The 24,998-nt window shown below is 37.1% G+C and overlaps 1 protein-coding gene across 1 annotated transcript; it reads right to left on the reverse strand.

The window, feature by feature from the left end:
- Positions 1-16,559: 16,559 nt before the first annotated feature.
- On the reverse strand, positions 16,560-22,147 carry LOC148025777 (putative aldo-keto reductase 1). The gene is made up of 7 exons (XM_087693024.1): positions 21,991-22,147; positions 20,295-20,462; positions 18,994-19,194; positions 18,035-18,207; positions 17,688-17,787; positions 17,308-17,458; positions 16,560-17,007 (listed from the first exon to the last, which is right to left on the reverse strand). Exons 1-7 carry the CDS (start codon positions 22,036-22,038, stop codon positions 16,826-16,828), a joined length of 1,023 nt encoding a protein of 340 aa, XP_087549150.1. The 5' UTR covers positions 22,039-22,147; the 3' UTR covers positions 16,560-16,825.
- Positions 22,148-24,998: the final 2,851 nt, after the last annotated feature.

Raw genomic sequence — 24,998 nt, forward strand, 5'->3', positions numbered from 1 at the left:
TGTTAAAATTTTATATTACTACGCTTTCATATGCACACCCAATTTAAAACACCTAGTGATTGAATTTAGGCATCAAAAAGCCCAAAAAGAAAGAACTTTTTGGTTGAATAGAAAGTAAACAAGGAGAGGGATAGGAGTGCGCACGTGCACACACGCACAAAGAGAGAGAGAGAGAGAGAGAGAGAGGATATATGACGTTGAAGCTCATACTATCGACCCATCTTCTGAAATTACCCAAGGTTTTCTTCATTTCCAATGTCTTTCAAATCTATGGTTTGGATACATAAATGATAGCTCACATACAACCATAAATGGAATAGCTAACATATCTTTAATTTTTAATTTTTGGGGTTATGAGTTTGCATAACAGTAAACATATATGTGGACATGTATATTAACAATTAATTTCAGACATGATGCAAATACATGTGAAAATCCATTCAAGGTTTGGCAGCTACTACTAGGTCTTTTCTCGTTTGGGCTTCTCAAAAAATTTATCACGTAAATATTATTATGATTTTATAATGTGTTTATTTACCTTAAAATAAATGAGAACAGTCCCCATGCAGAAGTGTGGAATTGAATTCACACACCTTGGCTCATAGTTACGATATTTGTTATGATTAGATATTTCAATAGAGTTATTTACCACGTATTAATTTGAGTGAAATGTTTTATCACACTAGAGACCAACCTAAGTGAAATATTGTGGAGTCATCATAAAATCCTTTGAGTCTTGACTACAACACATGAGGTTATAAGGTGAGCCCATTTCAACTCACATCAATCTTGTATTCTTTTTTTTCGAATGATGGAGCTGTACAATATTCATGGGCTTGAAGTTTGCCATTGATTGAAACTTACAAACACAATATAGACACATGCTTGAAGTTTGTCTTTGAGTGAAATCTACCTCCTAGCAAAGGAGTGTTGCATGCATTGATGAGAAAGTGTGGTGAATCCTTCTTCAATACCCAAATTAGATCCTTTTTCTATCTGTTATTATCTTTTTCTTACGTCTTCACCTTCTTATTTCTTAATTTTCTTGAAGAATATGAATGTTTAGTTTTCTTTCTCTATGTTTTTCTATTGCTTTGGTAGTTTAGTTCTCTATTCTATTTTCATTTCTTACATAGTGCATAAATTAGAACATAGGCTATGAAAATTCATAAGCTAGCCTAGGCTATATATGCACATTGGCTAGGCATAGGTATTGGCAAAGACAATGCCTAGTGAGCATGGAAAAAGGGGGCCAAAAGAAAAAAAAAACTAAGGAGCCATTGTTTACAAACATGTGGTTAGAGCCACAATTTTGCAACCAACAACCCCTTAGTTTTTTTTTTGCCAATATCTAGTGCATACAATGGGTGTCTACATATGGATGAAATATATAGTAATAGTGCTAATAAATTCACATTTATAGTACTGTGAAAGTTGTAGTCGAATTGCATGTAAAAACATGTGTAACTTTGCGTTTGTCCTACATGAAATACATGTAACCTTGGATGTGAGTCTCTTGATGGGTTTTTAAGCATGATCTTAGATGCACTCATAAGTTTTTTTATTTATTTCAAAAAATATGTTAATATGGTTGTCTATGGGCCTAATCCTTGTAATGCCCGTAAGACTTGACCAATCACTACAATCTTGCCATCTACACAATCCCATTTCATGTAATAGAAAGTCAAAATAAAATTTTGTGATGCAATCATATATTTACTAACAATGGATTTCCCTTTCACTTTCGATGTAATCCCACACATGTATTTCCTATCTTATGTATGACCTAGAAAGTCCATGCATTTTGCTAATTTGCATATGAGCGTCAATGGTGATTTTTAAACTTAATTATTATCAAATATCCATAAAAACACGTAATGGCATGAAGATTGTGAACTTCACCTATCAACTCGCTATATGAGGTTGCATATATATTTGAATGTGTAGATATTTAATGTCAAACATTCAATATTTTTGGTTCTAGAATTGGCCATTTTGCAGTATTTCTAGAGCCATGACTAGAAGAGGCTTATAAGATCCACTTGGTGGTGCATCGTATAATTTTTCATAAAAGAAAAATCCATCCTCAACCAATGACCTTTTTGATGTAGCTTTGTACAACTTGTTAGTAGAATCATGAAATGCATTAAATATCTCAACTACGATTACAATAAGTTGCTAATCTTTGAGGTTTGATGGATATATATCTACAAACATAGAAAAAAAATAAAAAATTCCTAAAACATATAACTTAGTTTAAATCCTATTGATATATCTTGAACTTATAGTTTGGTCTTGATTTTTTTCATTGATCCTTCAAGCTTGAAATATTTGACTCACCCCTTGTAAGTGTCAATGAATTTATTTCAATGTCTTCTCCTCTTCTTTGTCTGTAACACAACCCAAGTACTAATATAGATGGTGTAGGAATCCACCTTAGGTTGTCAATATAAAAATCATTGTATATTATGATGGTTCTAATAGAACATGAAGGAATTTGTGATGTGAAGCTTCCATTGAAATAGAAGACACAATAGAACAAGATGTTGAATGAAAATAGAGAAGATAAAATCTTGTGCAAAATGAAGGGAGAAAACTTACTTTGAAAAAAATAGGGATACTACAATAGAGAAAAAGTATTTGAGTGTATTATTTTAAAATATCAAGAAAACAATTAGGAGACTATAAGGTTGTGTGGGATTGACAAGGAATGTCTCCATCTAGCATCTTGAATTGCACCAATATCTCTTGCACTTTGTGTCTCTACGAAATTGTGTACCAAAAATACCTAAATTTTTTTAATTTAAAATTATTTAAAAATGAGATTACAAATATTAAAATAAAAATTTACATTTTTATCATAATAGTAGCTCTCCATTTATTGGTTGAGAGGATTTCTCTCTCTAATTCTACAAGGCCTAAACTTGAGTCTCAATCTCCCTTAAGATAACTCATTGGAAGGCCATGGGTATTAGGGATCCACCATCATCTAGGTCAGATGCATTTAGCTTGGTGTGTTAGTCTCGATCATATCTATTTTGTTGATATATTGGTGACTCCATTTTGTTAACACAAGCATTCCTTGCTATGGAGAGAAGTATATCTTTACTAACCTATTGAATTAGTGGAGACTAAATGTTGTCTTTTGTTGATTCTTTTGTAAGCACTTTTGGACATTTCTTGAGTCGGTTCTTCACTATATTCCTATGCTTCTATGGGTCTTTCTTCTAATTTTGTATTGGGATCTAATGGTATCTTTGAGTCTATGCCCTTAACAAACTATAGTGGGTTGACTTTTCTCTAGTAGATTCAGTTGTTGTCATGCCTCCTCCTCCTTTCCCATTTCCTCTCTCTTGGATCTATTCTTTGAATTTTTCTTTGACTCGATGTTATTTGGAGATCTCTGCAATCTTCCCCTCTCTATCTCACTATGTTCTTGATTTTTTGAATCTTGAGAGACCAAACTTGAACCTTCAAGGGAATCCATTGGTTCCAATCTCATGATTGCCTCTCTTGGCAAAACATTGCTCATTAAGTACGATATTAGAGAATTTGGAAATATTTCAAGTTCCACTTTCAAATAAGGAGTAAAGATTTGACCAAGTGGCTAAATCTTAAACCAATATTTGAGAGTCGGACTTGGGGGGATTGCTTATATAGTATCTAGGGAAATTTTTACCTTCAAGTAAGGGGCTAAGATTTTGCCATGTGTTAAAATATTAATCACATTAGAAATTTCCAAACTTAATAAAAATTTCCAAATTCTTGAATATGTGGTTATTAGGCAATCTACAATTATATTGTGTTCTCATATGTTATACCAAAATATTTTCACCTTAGGTTCTTTAGTTCCCCCTCATTAGATTCTTCTTGAAAAATCCATTTCTATGTGTTTGCAGAAGTGGGAGGTTCTATGTGCTACTAAAAACAGATGCCTCTTAGCCCTCAATAGCTTGAGAGACCCCTTTTATTTTTCTTGCAAGTTTTAGTCTGTGTAGAGCTCTTAGCTAGGCTACTTTTTTGCAGATAATTATTTGCTTCTTGAATGGTGGGCAAGACTCTTGCTTCTTAGATTCTAAGGTATTTGTTTCTACTCAAATTAGCTTGATCTACACTCTTCTCATGTCATTTGAACTTAAAGCTCCCCTTTGTTTGCTAGAGTTGATCCTTGCTTTTTATTGATTTTCAGCTTGATTCCTTTCTTACTCTAGTTACCTACATGGATTGAAACTTGATTCTTTTATTACTCTACTTGGCTATATGGATTGAAACTTGAATTATTTTTGGAGTTTTAATTTTTTCAACAGTCTCTAAATAGGTACTTGATCATGTATCCTTTGGCCCTTTCCACTTGTAAGATTACCCTAAGGATATTTCTTCTTAAGAGACCTACAAATTATTTTTGAAATGTTAGGGTCTACTTCAAAGATTTCCAGTGACTTACACCTACTCTTCACGGCTAGTTTGATCAATAATAACCATAGGTAGTTTGATTGTATCAGAGACTGCCACTATGCTTGTTAGTAAACAAATTTTGGATTTCTATGTGATGTGTCCACTTGCGACATCCTTAGCAAAATGATATACTGTCCATCGAGATTAATTTTTTGGGCAATGCCACTCAATACTCTTTTGAATAACATGGGGTTTGCTACTTAGACTCTCTTGAGCCCACTTCACAAAGAAAGGTCCGGGGTGTTCCCACAATAATCGACTTGAATTTTAGTTCTACGTAAGGTAAGGTCTCCTATTCGGATCAAGTAGCGTCGGTCTTTGAGCAACTGCTTGTGATAGATTACTCAAACTGAAGCCAACTCATATCGCACTTGGTTCAAGGAGAGTGAGAAATGAGGGGGAGTATGACTACATCAACTTCTTTGCTCATAAGGCAAAGTCTCACTCTATTCCTCTAAAATGATATAGAGTCAAGGTCCTAATTGATTCTAGGGTCAAATTTTCTTATTTTCTAACATAAAGAAATTGTGAGAAGCTCTCCGTTTATTGAGACCATCTTACCTTAGGGTGGATCCTTTAGGGATCACACCCTCCAAATTTCCTTGATTGGGTTGTTTTAGTTATCTACTTACCTAACACATTTAAGTTGTACACATAAAATTATCTTCCTTAATTAACCCTTTTAATCACAATATTCTTTTATGTAATTTAAAATTACAACACACAAACAATGAAAATGAATCTTTTGAAAGATAAATTTATTTAATAGAAATTTATTATATAAGTATTCACCTTTCATCCATTTGGAAGAATGGCATGAAGGCCCTTATTTCTCTAAGATTTCCACCCCTAACTAGTATCGGGGCCTCAAGAAATCTATATTGAGTCACGTAGTATTTTGGGTAGTTCGTAGGATTTAGAGTTTACTAGCAAGAGCTCCCTTGGCATCCTCAACTCCTCTTGCCTAAGGATTTCCTATGGAGTGACCTCTCACCATCGAGGTCGGGTCATCCAAAAACTCTCCGAGGTGGCAATCTATTTCCCCCTTGAAAAGGGACCTGCAACTAGCCTTGAGGAAGGTCTAGTGTGCTTTCCTTTTTATCATGCTGCAGACTTAGTGTATTAGGATTTTTCTTTTGATTATTGAATCAATTTTCTGAGTGCATCAAGTTAAACTTGTATGCGTTGCTATAAGTACAAGCAATTTTCTTCAAGAAATATTCCTAATAACAAATAAAGAGGTAGTTGAGTGAGACCTTAACTTAGAGGCAATCCCTTTTGACTTGATTCACTTTTAACTCTTGGGTTTTTCCTAATTTTCCTTTAGATTTGATTTTTCTAGATACCCCCTTTTAAACTTTGATTAGATTTCCTTCTTTAGGTATTTTCCTTAGTTGTCGTTGGTCTTTGTTTTTGCAATCTTTTGTTTATAGTTCTTCTTAAGGATTGGTTGCTTCACCTCACTAAGAATCTAGAGATTATCCAAAATTGTGGGAATTTATCGGATCTTGGGATTCTTCTCCCTTAAGAAGTACTCCTAATCGATAATCTTGATCATTTTTTAAGTTATGCTAATTCACTTTAAATATGAAGAAGATAAATCTATTTTTTCTATGTTTATAAAGTACTAATTGAATATTTCTTGATATTTAAGAATTTTGTAGATACAAAGAGAAATATCTTTGATATAATTTTCATCTTCTCTTATCTTCTCATGAATTGAAAAACTAAAAGAATGCAACTTCATTTATCTTAGTGCTTACATAATTATAAATGTAAAAGAATTATTATTAGTACAACTTCACTTATCCTAACACTCACATAATTACAAATGTAAAAGAATTATTCTTAATATAACTTTCATCTTTTCAACCTTTACATGATTTATAAATGCAAAAAGAATTATTATAAATATATTTATTTATTTATCAAAAACTAAGATAATTTACTTAATGTAATATGTGTAATGAATTTGTGAGAAGTTCTCGGCTTATGGAGACCACCCTATCTTAGGGCGGATCTATCATAGATTATGTCCTCCTGCTTCCCTCAGTCGGGTACTTTTAGTTATCTACTTACCTAATGCACTATTTTCCCATTGGAAAGGGACCTACAACTAGCCTTGGGGGAGGTCTAGTCTGATTTCCTTTTTATCATGCTGTAGACTTAGTGTATTAGGATTTTTCTTTTGATTATTCAATCAATTTCCTCAATGCATTAAGTTAAACTTGTATGCATTGCTACAAGCACAAGCAATTTCCTTCAAGCAATAGTACTAACAAATAAAGAGGCAGTTGTGTGAGACCTTAACTTAGAGACAATCCCTTTTGACTTGATTCACTTTTAACTCTTGGGTTTTTCCTAATTTCCCTTTAGATTTGATCTTTCTAGATCCCCCCTTTTAAACTTTGATTAGCCTTCCTTCTTTAGGTATTTTCCTTCGTTGTTCTTGGTCTTTGTTTGTGATCTTTTGTTTACATTCTTTCTTCTCAAGGTTGCTTCACCTCACTAAGAATCTAGAGATTATTCGAAATTTTGGGAATTTATTGGATCTTGGGATTCTTCTCCCTTAAGAAGTTCTCCTAATCGATAATCTTGATCATCTTTTTTAATTATGCTAATTCACTTTAAATACCAACATGATAAAACTATTTTTTCAATGTTTATAAGTACTAAGGGAATATTTCTTGATATTTAAGAATTTTGTAGATACAAAGAGAAATATCTTTGATATAATTTTCATATTCTCTTATGTTCTCATAAATTGTAAAACTAAAAGAATGCAACTTCATTTATCCTAACTCTTACATAATTATAAATGCAAAAGAATTATTCTGAATATAACTTCACTTATCCTAACACTTATATAACTATAAGTACAAAAGAATTATTCTTAATGCAACTTTCATATTTTCAACATTTACATGTTTTATAAATAAAAAAAGAATTATTATTAATGCAACTTTTATCTTCTCAAAGTTTATATGATTTATAAATGTAAAAAGAATTATTATTAATGCAACTTTTGTCTTTCCAATATTTACACGATTTGTAAATGGCAAAAGAATTATTCTTAATATAACTTTTATCTTTCCAATGTTTATATGCTTTATAAATGCACAAAGAATTCTCCTTAATGCAATTATTTGTTTATAAGAAACTTAAGATAATTTACTCAATGTGATGTCATGCAATTCATTCTATCTTCGAATTATGTAAACCGTTGGATCTTAGCTCTCAAGTTAATTGGCTTTATTGGCCATTCATTCACCTGGGGCTCCAATGGGGTGTCCTATGGCTAGGGCTTGTTTTTGGCCTCTATAGGATCTAGTGAGATCAAAGTTTGTCAAAATTTGATGTTCTGTTTCCTGTCCGATTTGTAGATTTTTTTGTTAGACTCCTAGAATCGCCTGTCCGATTCTGGCCTAGACGACGGTCCTATTCTGGATGACTACCCAACTACAGTGGCAAAAATGTTAGAAATCAAGCTTCACCCCGTCTCTCTTTATGTATGTGTGACTTACCGACATTAGTTGGATACAGGTGTACATGTGTGTGTCATTGAATAAGTCAATTTAGACTTGATCTAACCATAGTTAGATGATGGTTAATAAAACCTAGTGTAAGTCTCACTTTCAATTGGTAGTCGAGTAATGGAATGATGAAGAAGAAGAGGATGAGATGATGCTCATGGGTTATGCTCCACTCTCTTCTCTCCCTCTCTTCCAATATGGTATCAGAGAGATGCTAGGTGGGCTCTTTGGAGCAGGAGACAGTGAAGAAGACCTGAAGAAAGCAAAGATCCAGGGTTCTCTGAAGACTGGAAAGTTGCCATTGTTCATTGGAAAGATATGCATTGGTTCATTGTGGTTCCCATTGGTCAAGTGGTTGTTTATGGGTTGTCTGGAGCATTTGGAGGTCTGATTTGGGTACAATAGAGTGCACATCAAGCATTAGAACAATTATGGTCTACTGTTGTTATAGCAACCCCTACTTGCGTGTTTGCGCATGCTGTCAATGCCAGCTGTTGTGGCTAGGCAAAACACAATGAAGGCCTATTGAAGCTCTCTAATGCTTGAAAAACCATCTTACAAGGTCATTGATGGGATCTAGACACAAATGCTTGCCTATTGAGCTCTCCATTGAGCTATAACAGTGAATTGCACACCTGGAAATAGTCTTGAACTACTGTATACAGGGTATATATAGCATATGCTTTACATTGGAAAGGGTTTGGAGCTCTTGGACATGTTTGGAAGACTTTATTAGAGCATAGGTATGCTCAGCGAGACATGTACATTGGTTGTCATGCTTATGGGCTAAAGTTTGTTGACAAAAACACTCAGATTTGGAAGCATTTACTTGGCTAGAAAACTATCATGAATCTGTAGATAGTAAGCATTGTTTATACTTGAAGCATTACATGGCATTGCTTGGTTCATGTCAAATGCATGACTTGGGATATGTCTACTGAATGTCTGGAGGACTAAGATAGGCTTTAAATGCTACTGAAAACTTAAGTCTAGAGCTAGAAATTAATGCAGTTACATTGTCTTGGCTAGGTACAAACTGTAAATGCAATCTATGACTTGGCTTCTTGAAGACAGAGTGTCTATGGTTGTATGTATGGTCATGTATTGACCCTGATACACTGAAGCAAATGTATGAAGTGATTTGAAGACATTTTGGAGTTGGATAAACTTTGTTTTGTTGAGTATTTGTTGACTACAACCTATAGGAAAGATATTTGACACTTGTACTTTATGTATATGCATTGATATGTGCCCGAATGATCATGTATGGAACCATATGTACTAGCAGATATTTTGGAGGTTTTGGAGCATGTATGACATGTATACATCTCAGTCTTAGATTTGAATCAACTGGTGCTGATCATTGAAAGTTTACAAATTTTAGACTGCATGTATGTACTTTGACAATAAGGTTGCATGATACAAAGTATACAGAAACTACATGGTCTATGTATTGATGGATGTACCTACGGGTTAGGCCACATGTTTGTGGATGGTTTTGAGATGTTGATGGGCTGAAATACCCTGGTTTTAATAGTGAATTTGTTGCAAAAAATTGTCATAAATAGTTAAGTATTGCAGTTGGTCAGTGAGACTTGTTGGCTTGCAGGTACTTAGGCAAGCAGACATTGTCTATTGCAACATAGCAAATGCACGGGGCACTGAAAACATTACCTAGATTGTTGGTGAGAAGTTGGATAACAAGAATTTTTCCTTGTGGAAATTGAGAATGAATAACTTTTTGGATGGCAGAGGATATTGGGATCTATGCACTGGTGATGAAGCTAAAGCTAAATTGCCTGAATGGCCAACACATGATCAGAGAAGAGCTCGTAAACAATGGAAAGAGAGAGCACGCAAAGTGCTACATTGGTTTTCCTTATGTATATCTGATGCTATGGCAATACAAATTATTGGATGTGATTCCGCGAAGGATGCTTGGGACATACCCATGAAGAACTATGGAAATGTAACACATTCACGAAAGATTTAGCTGAAACAACAATTCAACAACATGTCTAGGAATGGTAGAAGCATCCATGCCTACATGACAGAGATTAAGACCATAGCAGACTAGCTTGCCACTATTGGATCACATGTATCTCAGGATGATATGACTGTTATCACTCTGAATGGACTTGGCAAGGAATATAAAGCATTTGATACATCTATTATCTATTAAATATGAACCCCCTGATTGGGATGAGTTGCTTGCTTTGCTATTGCATGAGGAAGTAAAGCAAGTATTGAACACAGGTTTTAGTACGTCTCAAAGCAGAGACATTGTCCTTTATTCTGGCCAACGTGGCAAAGTCTGTGGCTTGTTTCGAGGCTGAGGAGACACTCGAAACACCTATGGACAATAGCAGCAGAGTAATTGGCACAGCACAAATACACAGGGCCAGCGTGTGGCTTTAAAGGCAGGGGGAGATCACCCCGTGGCAGAGGTGGTGGATCATGGCAATCAAATGATCAATCCAACATGGATAAAGATTGTCATTACTGTGGCAGATATGGGCACATTGCTAAGGATTGTCATAAGAAATGGGCAGACATGAAAGCTAAAGGAAGACAACATGGGAATTATGCATCATCTAGCAGTGCTCATGATGATCACGGTGATAGATTGTTTGCCATGCAGATTTGTCCAAGAATGCACCTAGACATAATAGAGATGAGAGATGGTACATTGACTCTGGGGCTTCTAACCATATGACACCCCATGCATAGTGGTTTGATGAGTTGGTTGCAGGTTCACACGATTATGTTTGTACTAGGGATGACACCCATCATGACATTCAACACACAGGAGTTGTTCTGTTGATGATGCTACCTGATGGCAAGAAAAAGAGCCTGCATGATGTATTGCAGGTACCGTCAATAACTAAGAATCTCTTGTTAGTGGGACAGATGGCAGAACAAAATCTGCAGGTTAGATTCAATAAAGATGGATTCTTTATTGAAGAATACGGTAATGGCTGCAAATTAATTGGCAGAGGTAGAAGGGATGGCAGGATGTTTACCTTGGACGCATCCATTCCAGAACTTAAGGCAGCCATGTTTGCACATGATGAGGGTGCTATACAAGATGTTGACATTTGGCATAAGAGGATTGGCCATGTTAATGTTCAAAAGATGAAATCTATGCAGCAGAAGGAAGTGGTACTTGGATTGCCCAAATTCAAGTATAATGACTTTGGCCATGTATGTCTAGCATGTCAATTTAGAAAGAAAGCAAGGTTCCCTTTATGAAGGATGTCAAGAATAGTTGAGACCTTTGCAGTTAGTGCACTCTGATGTTTGGGGTCCGTTGCATAATGCTTCATTTGGTGGTGCTCGTTACTATGTATCCTTCATTGATGATTTTTGCAGGTGTACTTGGCTATATATATTGAAACATAAAGATGAAGTGGTTGATGCATTTAGAGATTTCAAGAAGCATGCTGAAAATGAGTTTGGCTGCTATATTTCTTGTCTTAGGTCAGATGGAGGTGGAGAATATGTCTCATGGGAGTTTGACAGATATCTTGCAAAGTATGGGATCAGAAGACAGCTTACTTACAACTATACACCGCAGCAAGATGGTATAGTAGAGAGGAAAAATAGGGTACTAATGGAGTCAGCTAGAGCTATGTTGAATGAAAAGTGTTTGTCTAATGCTTATTGGGCTGAAGCAGTGGTGATTGTTGTATATGTGGTGAATAGAACCCCTACAACAGGGATTCATGATGTAACACATTATGAGAGGTTGTATGGTCATAATCCTGACATTAGGCACTTGAAGGTCTTTGGCTGCATTGCACGTGTATATTCTTGATGAAAAGAGGAAGAAATTGGATCTCAAAGTTGTCAAAAGCATGCTTTTGGGTTATGCACAAGACAAGAAAGCTTATAAATGATAGGTGCAGTCTACTCATGAGACGTTGATAAGTAGAGATGTTGTCTTTGATGAGCTGGCTTCTTGGTATGGGAATCTAGTTGAGTGCCTACTGATGGATCAGCCAGCACAAGTAATGTTGAAAATATCCCTATAGTTAGTACATCTATGAGTGGTCCGATAGGTGATGTGTCATCTACAATGAGTCCTTGGTCAGGATGGTTGCGGAATCGTACTCCTACATCCACTGACACGGACATGTCAGTGAGGGGGAGATTGGATAAGGGAAAAGAAAAGATGTTTGAGGATATAACAGGTCCACTTACTATAGGTTATGAGTCGTCTAACAAAAATGATAGCTTGGATAGTGAGTTGGGGATTCCTTCTATTATGACGCCTAGTGCAAGGCAAAATCGGTATGTACCACCTCATGAGAGGAAGTTGAGCCACAATTGAGGAGATCTAAGAGGGTTAGAAGACCAGTTGACAGGTACACATACACTGGATATTCAGCTATCATTACACTTATATGACTAAGGTGACAGGTTTCAAAGAAAATACTAAGTTTGATGAGGTAGTTTTGTAGATGAGAATTGGTGTGCTGCCATGGGGACAAAGAGTATTCAGCTTTGATTGAAAATGGAACATGGGATTTGGTTTAGTTGCCTGAAGGAAAAGTCCCCATTGGCTACAAATGGTTGTACAAGGTTAAATGCAAGTCGGATGGGTCATTGGAATGCTATAAGGCTAGGCTGGTTGCAAAAGGGTATGCACAACAGTATGGCCTTGACTATGAAGAGACTTTTAGCCCTGTAGCAAAAATGGCAACAATCAGAATAGTCATTGCATTGGCAGCTAAAGCCTGGAAGTTATGGAAAATGGATGTAAAAAATGCATTTCTGAATGGTGACTTACAAGAAGAAGTTTATATGGAGAAGCCCGAAGGCTATGAGCATTCGGATTTTCCGACATATGTATGCAAGCTAAAAAAGGCATTGTATGGGTTGAAACAGGCACCGAGAGCTTGGAATGCTCAAATTAGCAGTTATTTACAATAGCATGGATTTAGATTAGGTGATGCAGATCAAAGTTTATTTGTGAAGAAGGTAGATCATGGCTGACACATGGTAGATCATGGCTGACACATGGTGGGCAGCTTGATCTATCTGACCTGACTTGAGCTATGCTTTGGGGATGATCAGTCAATTCATGCAAAAGCCTCACAAACCGCATTTGGATGCAGTAAGGAGAATCATGAGATATGTAAAGTGTATGACAAATTATGGGTTGTTTTATGCATATCGGAAACCCCTTGACTTGACAGGGTATGTTGATGCTAACTGGGTTGATTCTGCCTACTACGACAGGAGGTCAACTAGTGGATATGCATTTGGAATGGGCAGCAACATGATCACTTTGGCAAAGTAAAAATAGCTTATAGTTGCATTGTCTAGTACAGAAGCTGAGTACAGGGGTGTGGCCTTAGCAACCTCTATGAAGTTGTTTTGTTGTCACTGAAGTTACTGAATGACTTGGGGATACACTTGGATAATAAAGTGAAGCTGCATTGTGATAATATGAGCAGTGTGATGCTTGCAAGTAATCCCGTCTACCATGCAATATCTAAACATATTGAAGTACATTACCATTTCATAAGAGAGATGGTACTAGCAGAGAAGATTAACTTGATGCATGTGAGGATTGAAGACTAGGTAGCAGACATCTTTACCAAATCACTTGGTAAAGAAAATTTTATCTATTTTAAGCAGCTACTTAGAGTATTGTAGATGGTTGGGGGAGTGTTAGAAATCAAGCTCCACCCCGTCTCTCTTATGTCTGTGTGACTTACTGACATTAGCTAGATACAACCGTACATGTTTGCCAAGACCCACTGACCGCTTATTGCTTCAAGTGTTTCAAGCAAAGTGCAATGGCTACCTCTCACATAGCCGTACACGCTCTCATACCTACGAGTGTAGTGAGCTTACCTCCATGCTCGTACGAGTTGCCTCCTCCCTCAAGCACTCCGGTAGCTCCATGATCGAAGGTGCAAGCTCAAGCAAGCTCGATCCTCAAGCTCCAAGCTCCATGCTCCATTGCTGCATGTGAGACAAGAGAAGAGAAGAGACGGAAATGAAGAGAGGAGAAGATTGAGAGCTTCTCCACCACGGTCCCTCAATCTCACACACTCACTCCCTCACTCAGCACACTCCCTCTCTCAAGCACAAGCTCAAGCAAGCAAGCAAGCAACAAGAAGAAGAAGAAGAAGAAGAAGAAGAAGAAGAGAAGAGGAGAGCTAGTTTTGGCCACACACAAGAATGAGCTTCTTCATTCACTTTTTGCCTTTCATACAAAACCCTAACCCTAATTCCCATTGGGGGGCACCCATCCCTTTTTACATGACCAGTCATCTTAGCCTAGGTCCTCTTTTTCTATTTCCTTTCTATTTGCATTGTGCCTTCACCCATACCCATCTACATTTACAAATTGCACAGGAGGAAGCTTGGTGCTCTTTTACAAGGATTTAGAGTGTGCTTTTATATTTAAAATGTGCCTTTTGTGTTTTACGCTTGCCTTGAACTTTTAAGGTTTTCCTTGTGCTTTTTGCCATTTTTCCTTCTATTTCTTCAACTGGGACCGCCTTTTTCCACCATGCCCTGCGTCTTTTAAATTTTCTTTATATACGCATATGTAAATGTATGTATACATTTGCATATGCATATACACATAGACATGTGTATACATATATCTATGTGCCTATAAGTATAAGTAGCCTATGTACATATAGGTGTACATATAGATACATGTGTAGTCTATATGCATGTGTGTGCCTATACATATACATATAGGTACATGTGTAGTCTATGCATATGTGTGTGCCTATACCTATATATAGCATATATGCATATGTATATGCACAACCATACACATACACTACGCATACGCACTCACATAGGTTCTGTATAAATATCAACTACACATGCACAAGCCCTACACACAAGCAAACATATATGTTTATGTAGGGGCTATGCAAATGCATGCACCCAAGGACAAGCTACACACATGTATATGTATAAGCACATGCATACCCTATGCATATGCATGTGTATGAGCACATGCACATGCATACCCTATGCATATGCATGTGTATGAGCACATGCACATGCATATGCATAGTTCATGAGCATGTGTATGCAATGTGTGTATGCATGTGCATATACATATGTATACATATCAATTGTGCACATGCACAGGCTACACACAAACATACATAACACACACATGCTACATACATACACATATATCAATTGTGTACATGTGCATGCGCACATATGTATAGGCTACATACAAATACGTGTAGAGGTATATGCATAGCCTATGTGTAGTTTATGATGACTATGTATGTGTATATGTATATGTATGCTTAGTTCATGATAATGCATGTGCTTAGGCATGTACGTATGTCTAGTCTATTTGTGCGCATGTACATATAGACATATACATATGCATAGGTTACATGTAAGCATATGTGTGTGTATGCAACCTTTATGTATGCATGTGTGTATACATAGCCATAGGTACACATATATGCATAAGCATGACGTAATAACTATCTACTAACAACCACTCTCAAATCCAACATTTTAGATTTTCCTAAACAAATATCCTCAACAACTTTACTAGAGTTATAACAAAAAATGAGTGTTAAACAATTGAACCACACATTAAAATAAACTAAAATAGGCATACCTTTGACTTTTTAAAGATACAAATACATGATTCTTCTTCTACCTCTTTCTTAGGAGGCAAATAAGACAAATCCTATCCCTTAAATCTATAAGAAATTAACAATTAGATTATAAATAACTATGGCAGCTACAATGAGAGAGTATTTATCGAAATAACTCTCATTCACTCACTTCTGGGCTATGAGTGATGGTTAGTTCTAGCTAGCAATCATTGAGTCTTTCAATTTATTTACACATTGCAATATAGATATGCTTTAGAAAAACCCATTTCCAACCATTTTCCTCTCCTTATGTCTTAGGTTTTAAGTACTGTATACTTTTGAGGTGAGTTTCCAAACGAGAACCTTATTTTGATTCTCTTTGATATTAAAAACAATGAAATAAGTATTTGTTTTATACAAATAGATTGCTAAGCCAATGGCACTAAACTATCTTGGAGATAGCATTTACCTTTGAGTGGCATACACATAAGCATGTGCTAAATGAATGGAATATTGAAAGTAAAAAATTTGTCATTTCCCATCATAAAATAGATCCATTTGTTATGCATGGAACCCACCATAGCATTGAATGGGAAAGGATATAACATGGCCTTGAAAGGGGAAGGACATGTAAAACTAAGGTATGTCCACCAAGACTAAAATGGAATTAAAGAAGATCATGCATATAAGAGACAGATAGTTTTTTCAAAAAGTTTTCAATGATTTTCATTTTAATGGTAACAATGCAACACCATCCAGCAAGACTAAAATGGAATTAAAGGGGACTAATCACATAAGAGATAGATAGTTTTTTTTTTTTAATTCCAATGTTTTTCATTTTTATGGCAACATTGAAGCACCCCATAAAATTAGTGCAAGTATGTGTCGGTCCACCCTAGGAGTTTACCTCATAACTCTAAGCACACACACATCCACACACATAAGCACATAGATAATGGCTTTAATATTGCTAAAAATTTAATCTTTATTGTAAAGGGAGAAAAAATACATCATGTATAGTTCACACACCTTCCCACAATCAACCCAAGTCAAATGTTAACCAAAACTATAGGGAAAGATGACACCCCTAGAAAGGAAAATGTTAACAATTTCACATGTTTCCTCCAATATTGTATGGATTCAATATGATGTTCCTATAGATGTGAACAATTGAGGGTGGGGAACATCAAGTACATGATATTTCTTTGTATGAATTCATTAGGTTTTATTCTACTCATCCAATGGTGGTGTGTTGGCAAACTTGTAAGTGGAAGACATTAAGTCCTCTGCATATCGTAGGCCTGCTACCTCATGCAATGGTATAGCTGCACATATCTCTTTTATATCCGTCTTTGATAGTTTCACATGTAGTGACCCTAAATTTTCATTGAAGTTCATTATCTTTGTGGTCCCTGCATAAAAACATATGAAGTGACTAACTACTTTATGCAAGCTTAGACTTGATGAAATGATGCATTATCATGCTTTGAAGCTTTAAACTTAATGGTTAGACTATTGTGCACCTACAAATGTAACAACATGTTAAAAATAAGCACAAAGAAGCCATGATAGAGACTAACGTGCTCAACATGTTTGCATTTTAAATGTGCAGGATATGTCACTATTTAGTAATACATATCCTAGGTAGTACAATCAAATAATGCATGAGATGAGTGACTTGGAACTAATAAGAACAAGGGTTCAATGGTTACCTGGAATGGGTACAACATCTTCTCCTTGATATAAAACCCAAGCTAAAGCTAATTGCCCAGGTGTGCATCCATGCTTCTTTGCAAGATTTTGAATTCTTTCATAGAGCAATTTATTTTTCTCTAAATTCTCCCCTTGAAACCTTGGACGATTCTGCACTCCATGTAAGGAGAACTAAATTAATCATTTCAATTGAGGACCCTTTTTTTTAAACATAATCCATGTTTATCTCAACAATAGTCAAACTGCATTGAATAAACTACCCAAACTTGATTATGCAATTAAGTAATGGGAAAAGAAGCGACTTGTGGCAATTTCGCATTCTTAACTCTAATATCTTTCTACATCATGACCTAGCTACAAAGTATAACAAAGGGCATACCAATCGACTATCTCGTCGATCTAAGCTCTCTTGAATTGCTTTTCCGGAAAAGAAACCTCGTCCAAGTGGACTGTATGCCACAATACCAATTCCCAACTCTCTATACATTTAAAAAATCAATTAAAAATTAGTGCTTAAAACACAATTTTAGCAAGTGCATAAAACTAGTTAAAACACATGTTTAACAAGTATATAAATTAGTTACCCCATGAATAATGTAACTTTCATATGTATCTATGCATACATAAATCTTACACTCAATGGATGACTCTTGATTTAGGCTTTACGAACCAAACTAAGTAAACCAAAGGACATGATGAAAATGATACGCATAGTCATATGAGTACCTGCATAATGGGATAATATCCTCTTCAACATCTCTTGTCCATAGTGACCATTCAATCTGTACTGCAGTGATGGGATGAATAGCATGTGCTCTTTTTATAGTTTGCACACTTGCTTCGGACAAGCCAATGTACTTGACCTTGCCTTCTTCAACCAATTTCTTCATCTCTCCCACCTATTCAAAAGAATATACACAAACATTATGCTATAAAAATGTGTAAATCTCACTTGCAGTGTCATTGTAGTTGTTGTGATATGCACACATTAAGCAATCGTGCACAAACATCTCTATATCCTCCAAACTACATCTCTATCTCTATATACCATGCTAGGAGGTTAACAAATTATATTTAAAAAATACACAAATGAAGAAACAAATGCTTGTGTGAATTCATGTATGTGTACACATATATGTCTATGATATGCCTACATATATAGATGAAAGTATAGAGGTGATGTCTCCATGGGTTAGATAAATTCAACACAAGATCATATTATCTAAATTATGTGAGAACATTTCCCACAAGAGATGGGTTGCAACAATTGAGTGATCTTTTCAAAGGTTTTGCATTGGCAAAATATATTGTTAATGTGGAGTTATAAGGACTCAAGGCGCAACTAGCGTATATCGAGAAACTCTAATGATGGGACTGACAAAATACATTTTTTGGAGCTAGTACAGGCAGAAGTCTTCAGCCTTAACAACTTCCAAGATTTTTCCTTACATTTTGCAAGTTTGGTGTGTCATATAGTATAACTAAAACAACTCTAAATTTAGGCAATGTTGAGATATTTTTGTTAAAGGAGATCTAACAAAGCCATTGGGAAACGACAACATGTGATGGGATGCTTAGTTAGGGGATTGATGGGCATGGCTAATAATCTAATAATGTATGATGATGATGATGATGATGATGATGGTTAGTGTTAAGGTGAGATTGTTAAGCAAGCATATCATTACTGTGTGTTCGATGGGCACGGACTGGTCTACGCGATGCTGATAGTAGAGATCAATGTACTGCACGCCCAGCCGCTGCAAGCTCTCTTCGCATGCCTGCCTCACGTGCTCTGGCGTCCCTTTGATCACCACCCTCCCGTTCTCTCTCGTGTACGCGAACTTGGTCGCGATCTGAAGACATTCTCGAGGGTAATCCTTGATAGCCTGCATCCACCCCACCAAGTTCAAGTTGCACGAAACATCCCACCATTACTTACCGCTTGTATTTATTCACTCCTTCATGCATCACAACACATATTTGCACCACTCCCCTCATGCATAACATTTGTTGCGTTGCCTTCATTCTTTACGCATAAAAGCCTAATACACACTATGTTAGGAAACTCTAATTCGTTCCTCTCAGCATTTCAAATATAGATAAGATTTTGGCCACATGGTCTCATGAGATCATATCCCTAAATTACCTGTGAATGGAATTTACCTTAGATATTGTGTTAGGGAATCCTCCCAAGTCTCACTTTCAGATTAGGGGTGATCAAGATCTAGCAACATGGCCATATTTTTTGATAGTGGAACTCGGGAGATTTCTCAATTCTCCAGTTTAGTGTACTTCCTTGATGATACCTAAATAAGACAGAATGCACAATGCCATCGTGCATAACGCACTCATAATGCAGGATGGCATTATGCATAATCCACTCACAATGCACATTGATAGCATGCTTGCTAATGCTTGGAGAAGAGATAATTAATTGCATGAATAACACCATGCATAAACATTGCACTCTTGTTAAATCATTGATGTAAGTAGGAAACACTAGTGTGGCAACAACTTTCATAGACATTCATGTAGTCCTTTTGAAGAAAACACTAATGCATAAATATCATCACGCATAACCATGCTTATGTGGCACCCGTGGGTCAACAAGCATGAAGGCAACATGCAAGCATAAGTATACCCAAACTACCAATTGAAGTTGTGCCTATCTGTTGAGGTAAGTGGCCATACACACGACACCTACTTCTAGTTTTTTAAGCTTTTGTTCATGCCTCAAAGTAAGGGAGTATACATGTATGGATACATGGATGGGTACACACATATTACATACATCTACATACGTGTTCATTTATGGGTTATGCTCATGTATCAAATCAGGTGGACATGCATCCTTGTAAGCATCCATGCAGACACATATATCGACATACCTGAATTATGAGTACTTGTAAATGGAGAACAATGTATTTCAGCATGTCCCTGTTGCAAATAAACATAGGCAAGATACAAGAGTTTGCCATGTGATTACCTTCCCGACTAGAATCTCATTCGTGAAAGGTCCATAGGAGTCTGCTGTGTCCAAAAAAGTAACACCTTGTTCAATTGCATGCTTAATGAGAGCAATCCCTTCTTCTTCAGGAAGGGGGGTCCCATACATGGCTGACATCCCCATACATCCAAGTCCAAGAGTTGATACCTAAGTTAGTAAGCTAGATATTAGTATAATTGTTTTGAACATACTACTTTATGTAAAACAAGAGCAAACACATGTATATGAGCATTGCCTCTTGAGTTATTTTTTTCTCTTGTTTGTTGGGAAAGTGTATTACATGCAAGTATAATCAACTTTTTTTTCTATTTGCACCACAAGCTTCTAGAGTATAGTTAGATTATATTTAGTATTACAAAAATGAAGATTTGTGCTACACAGATTTGCCAACGGCAAAAAGCCACCTACCTAAAGGAGTACATGTTGCTTCTCAAGCTGATTGGACATATAGAAAGAGTATATTGTTTGATAAAAAGCCATTGTGCATGTGTGTTCTACAAGCATGTCTTGACTCTAGCTAAAGTACGATACACTAAGTATGTTGATCCTTTATGAAGTTTTACAATAATGCTTACTTAAGTTGCTATCCTCGTTGCAAGAAAGAATTGATATGCCAATTGGCTTATAGCTTGATGTGGGGTAAACTTCTAATGGGAGGTATTTCTTTTCCTTTGTGTGTGTGTGTATGGAGGCATCCCATCATATGTTGTTGGTTGTTATTAAATTTCCAAGGGGGGCATGCACTAATTAATCAAGTCAACATGTCTTTTTGTGTAATTCATAGTTGGCGAGCTGTCTATGGATCTCTTCAAGTTGGCAACTTGGCAGGGTTTTTTACTCTTCCACAAGAGATTGCCATGCATGCACGTCGTCTTAGGAGCTACTAATTATACTACTGGACATGGCAGCCCTCCCAATACTACCGTTGGCACCACCTCTAACGTTGCTGAGAGAAGCAATAGTAACCTGCTGGCTTGCACTAACTGTGAACAGTTCCTCTCTCCGTGCTGCCCCTCTATCTGCAGTGCCTCTAGCCTCCTTGTCACACGCAACATTTTGCGAGGTAAGCCCATCGTCGACGTGTCGACATGGACAACATTCGCATCTCCATGCTGCTGTCGGCAAGCAGCCCCCCACCCTATCCTGGACTATGGCCTCGAAGGAGGAGAGAAAGCCATGGCTTCGTATGCTTCCAAGCTCCTGTCCATGGAAAGCCCTGTGATGAATCATGCGCAGAGCTTGCAATTCCACAGATACCACCGAAATGGTCCAGCTCAGGTGCAGCAACAGTTTACGGATTGAGTGCTCAAGTCCTCCCTCCAATCCTTACGAAGCCAATGTTAGAGCAGCCCATGGAGGGAGAGCTTGCCACTCAAGCCATGTTGAGAGAGAGAGAGAGAGAGAGAGAGAGAGAGCCAGTCTTAGACAATAGTGATCAGGATCTAAGAGGGGACCAACGGAACAAGGCACAAGGATGTAGACCACAGAATCATGAACACTGATCAAGGGACTACACATACATTCCTGATTAATAAGAACTCATGGTGATTACAGCAGCAGAATCTGAATAGAGCTTCACCATCTGCTACCTATGAGCTATAGATACTCGTTAAACCTCTAATAGCATGAGAGAGAGAGAGAGAGAGAGAGAGAGAGAGAGAGAGAGAGAGAGAACCTGCAAGCCTTGGCAACCAAGAGAGCGAGTGGGAAGAGGAGGCGCCATCTCAATACGCAAGTACCAGACAGTTCACAGAGAGAGAGAGAGAGAGAGAGAGAGAGATTAGAGACGAAGCTACATATAGTCTGAATTTCCATACGTATACAAAATCGTCCCCCCCCGCCCCCCCCCCCCCCGATCAGTTCCTATATTAAGGGGGTGTTTCGCATGTAACCATAAATGCACGCACCCCCTAGGGTGTTTCCCGTGTAACGAATAAATTCACGCGAAACAGCCAATTCCTATACTTGGACAATCCATCCTCAAATGCAATGCGAGGTGCTGGTATGATGATGTGTACTAGCAAGCTAAGGCTGATATACCTCTAAAACCCAACTTTATGAGGATATATTTTTAAAATAATCCCATCTATGTGTCTTGCAAGCAAATTAGGCAATAATATGTTATAGTGCAACTATACAATCTGCTAATGTACACATGTTAAATAATCACTAAGGAGTTATTAGAATCAATAGGACTAGTTTTAATGTTGCACAAGTTGTACCTCGTGTTTGGTTCCAAGAAAAAAAACTCAAGCAAACAAAGTAACATCCAGGTAAGTTTCAAACAACTTTGACAATGAAATAGTAGTAAGCAAGGCATTGTAAAATTAACAGCAACATGGCCATCTTGCTCATGCCACCTAATCCCACAATGTTGCATCACTCAATCAATAAGTGAGGATAGAAATTATATTAGTAGATATAATGTCTTTTTGGAGTAGATCACATCGATATCCCTTTGAATATCATGTATGTAAATGGTGAACTCTAGATTACAAATTGTGAACTTCTCTAATCTTGCCAAAAAGTGAAGATTGGTCTATGAGAAACATTCTAACACTTTGATCTAACACATGGAGTTTCTCTTAGCTACAATAGAAGGGGTCATAGACCTTGAGAATAGCAAGCACGCGAGTCACATTTTGCTTCACCAAATTGTTCTTCAAGTCTGTGAGCTTCTTCTTTATGTTGGTGCAGTACATGAATCCACAAAAATATTTAAATATTCAAAATCTAAAATTTGGGAGCTTCTTCTTCAAGTTTATGCAATACAATATCTAATCACAATCTTGTAAATACCTATATCTGCAATTTGGATGTATCTAGGGGAATAAGACCATGTCAATGTAGCTCATTACCTCTAGGAAAAAGCTTTCATTGTGAGCTAAATGAAAATGAGAAATAGAAGTTTTTTAACATTAACATCAAATTTTCCAAGAAGAGTCAAGAGTCCTTGACCATGCCACACACTTGATGCCTATGTCTTAAAGAACACCTTCCAAAACTAACACTTTGAATGCATAATGCAATGAAGAGGCACATTGTTCCCATAAGGGCTATGTATAATGTCAAAGGGTTCATGACTCAGTTGAGAGTTGCAAGTCCATGCTACCACCCACTTGTCATATCCAATCACCTAACAAACAACTGTACCTATCCCATACATGAAGGGCCTCTTGAAGATAGGTGCTTTAGGATTTATTATTCTAAGTTTGGCTCACTAAAGTTTTCTACATAATTATGAGATCCAGCATGCTCTCTACAACTAAAGAAGGATCCTATAACAATTCCTCCCTTAGTTGAACTAGAAAGAGTAGTTATTTTCATTCTTATGAATTTCCTTCTTGTCTTTCTTCAAATTTCTTGGCCAAATACTACTCCAAAGGACAAGAAGGCCACCTATACACTTGAAAAGTGAAATGTAGATGTGAAGTTGTGTGTTGGATATAGGAATACACAAGTTATCCCAACCCACCAAAAGGTTCCAAAGTCAAGGTTATCAAGTAGCTTCAAAAAGAAGAACCCCATATCTTCATTAAAGATGCAAAGCCAACTTCCTGAAAGGAGTTATCACATCACTGACAGGAAACCTAAGTCGTAGGTTAGACGGGCGCTTCTGTTGGGGAAAGTTTTGTGAGGTAAATCAAAATCTCCTGGAACGTTGAATTATGAAAGAGTGGAGTTTGTGCGAATGTTATATGTGTTAGCGACGTATCTTGGGGCTAATCCCCGAGGTGTAGGAGAGTCGTAGTGGAGCCACGGCAATCAACCGAGAGGTGCTTCCCTATGTGTGTATCACGAGGCATTATGCCTATATGTTATGGGATCTCCCTCTGAGGAGAAGGGAAGGTGAACGTTGAACTACATATTGGATACAAACATAAAATCGTCATAAGCATTTAGTGCAAAGTAAGTTTTAGACGCTCCTGGCCCGCGAGGCCGTATGGTGGGGTTGTCTGTTGTATGCATGAGATCCGGAGTGTTATAGCCAGTGCTGGCCCATTTTAGGTCCCATCAGTGGTGCATCTACCGGGAGCTGCCAACAAGTGGTGGTTCTGGAATCTAGGGTTTTTAGGGACAAAATAGTTGGTTTATGTCCTCTAACAAGGACCGTCAAGCCGAAATACAGAAACCAAAACGTGCTGAGAGGGCTAGACGGCGGTTGGAGATTGTAAGATGCTATTCTCCTCAAAGGAGCAGCCCGTTACGTATAAATGGCAGTGGTTCTAGTAACCTAGGTGTTACAAGTAGCTCTTCGAGTGCAAGTGGAAGTCTTGGTACTTCCCTATTTCCAGTTAATCAACCCACAACAAGTGGGGGTGTAGTGTTTCCTACACAAACTCTTGTTGTCAATCCGATTGTAGCCATGGCACAACCTATTGCAATTCCAGCAGGTACACTGGATTTACCGGCATTAGGAGCACCGTTGCCCATTTTCCATGGGTTAGCAGAAGAAGATGGATAACTCCACATTAAGGAGTTTCAAACGCTCATGTTCAACTATTGAATCCAAGATGAAGGACACCTAATGATGTTCTTCAACATGACATTAAAAGGAAGAGCGGCAGTGTGGTATCACGGTCTAGAAGCTGAAACCATAACTAGCAGTGCCCAATTCTTTACGGCTTTTCGTAGAGAGTTTGCCCTTGAGAAGGGTGGGCAATATTGGTTGCGTGTTCTCAA

The sequence above is a fragment of the Lygodium microphyllum genome, chromosome 14 (genome assembly GCF_053477565.2).
Source record: "Lygodium microphyllum isolate KBCC chromosome 14, Lygodium_microphyllum_v1.1.10, whole genome shotgun sequence".
NCBI classification, from domain to species: Eukaryota; Viridiplantae; Streptophyta; class Polypodiopsida; order Schizaeales; family Lygodiaceae; genus Lygodium; species Lygodium microphyllum.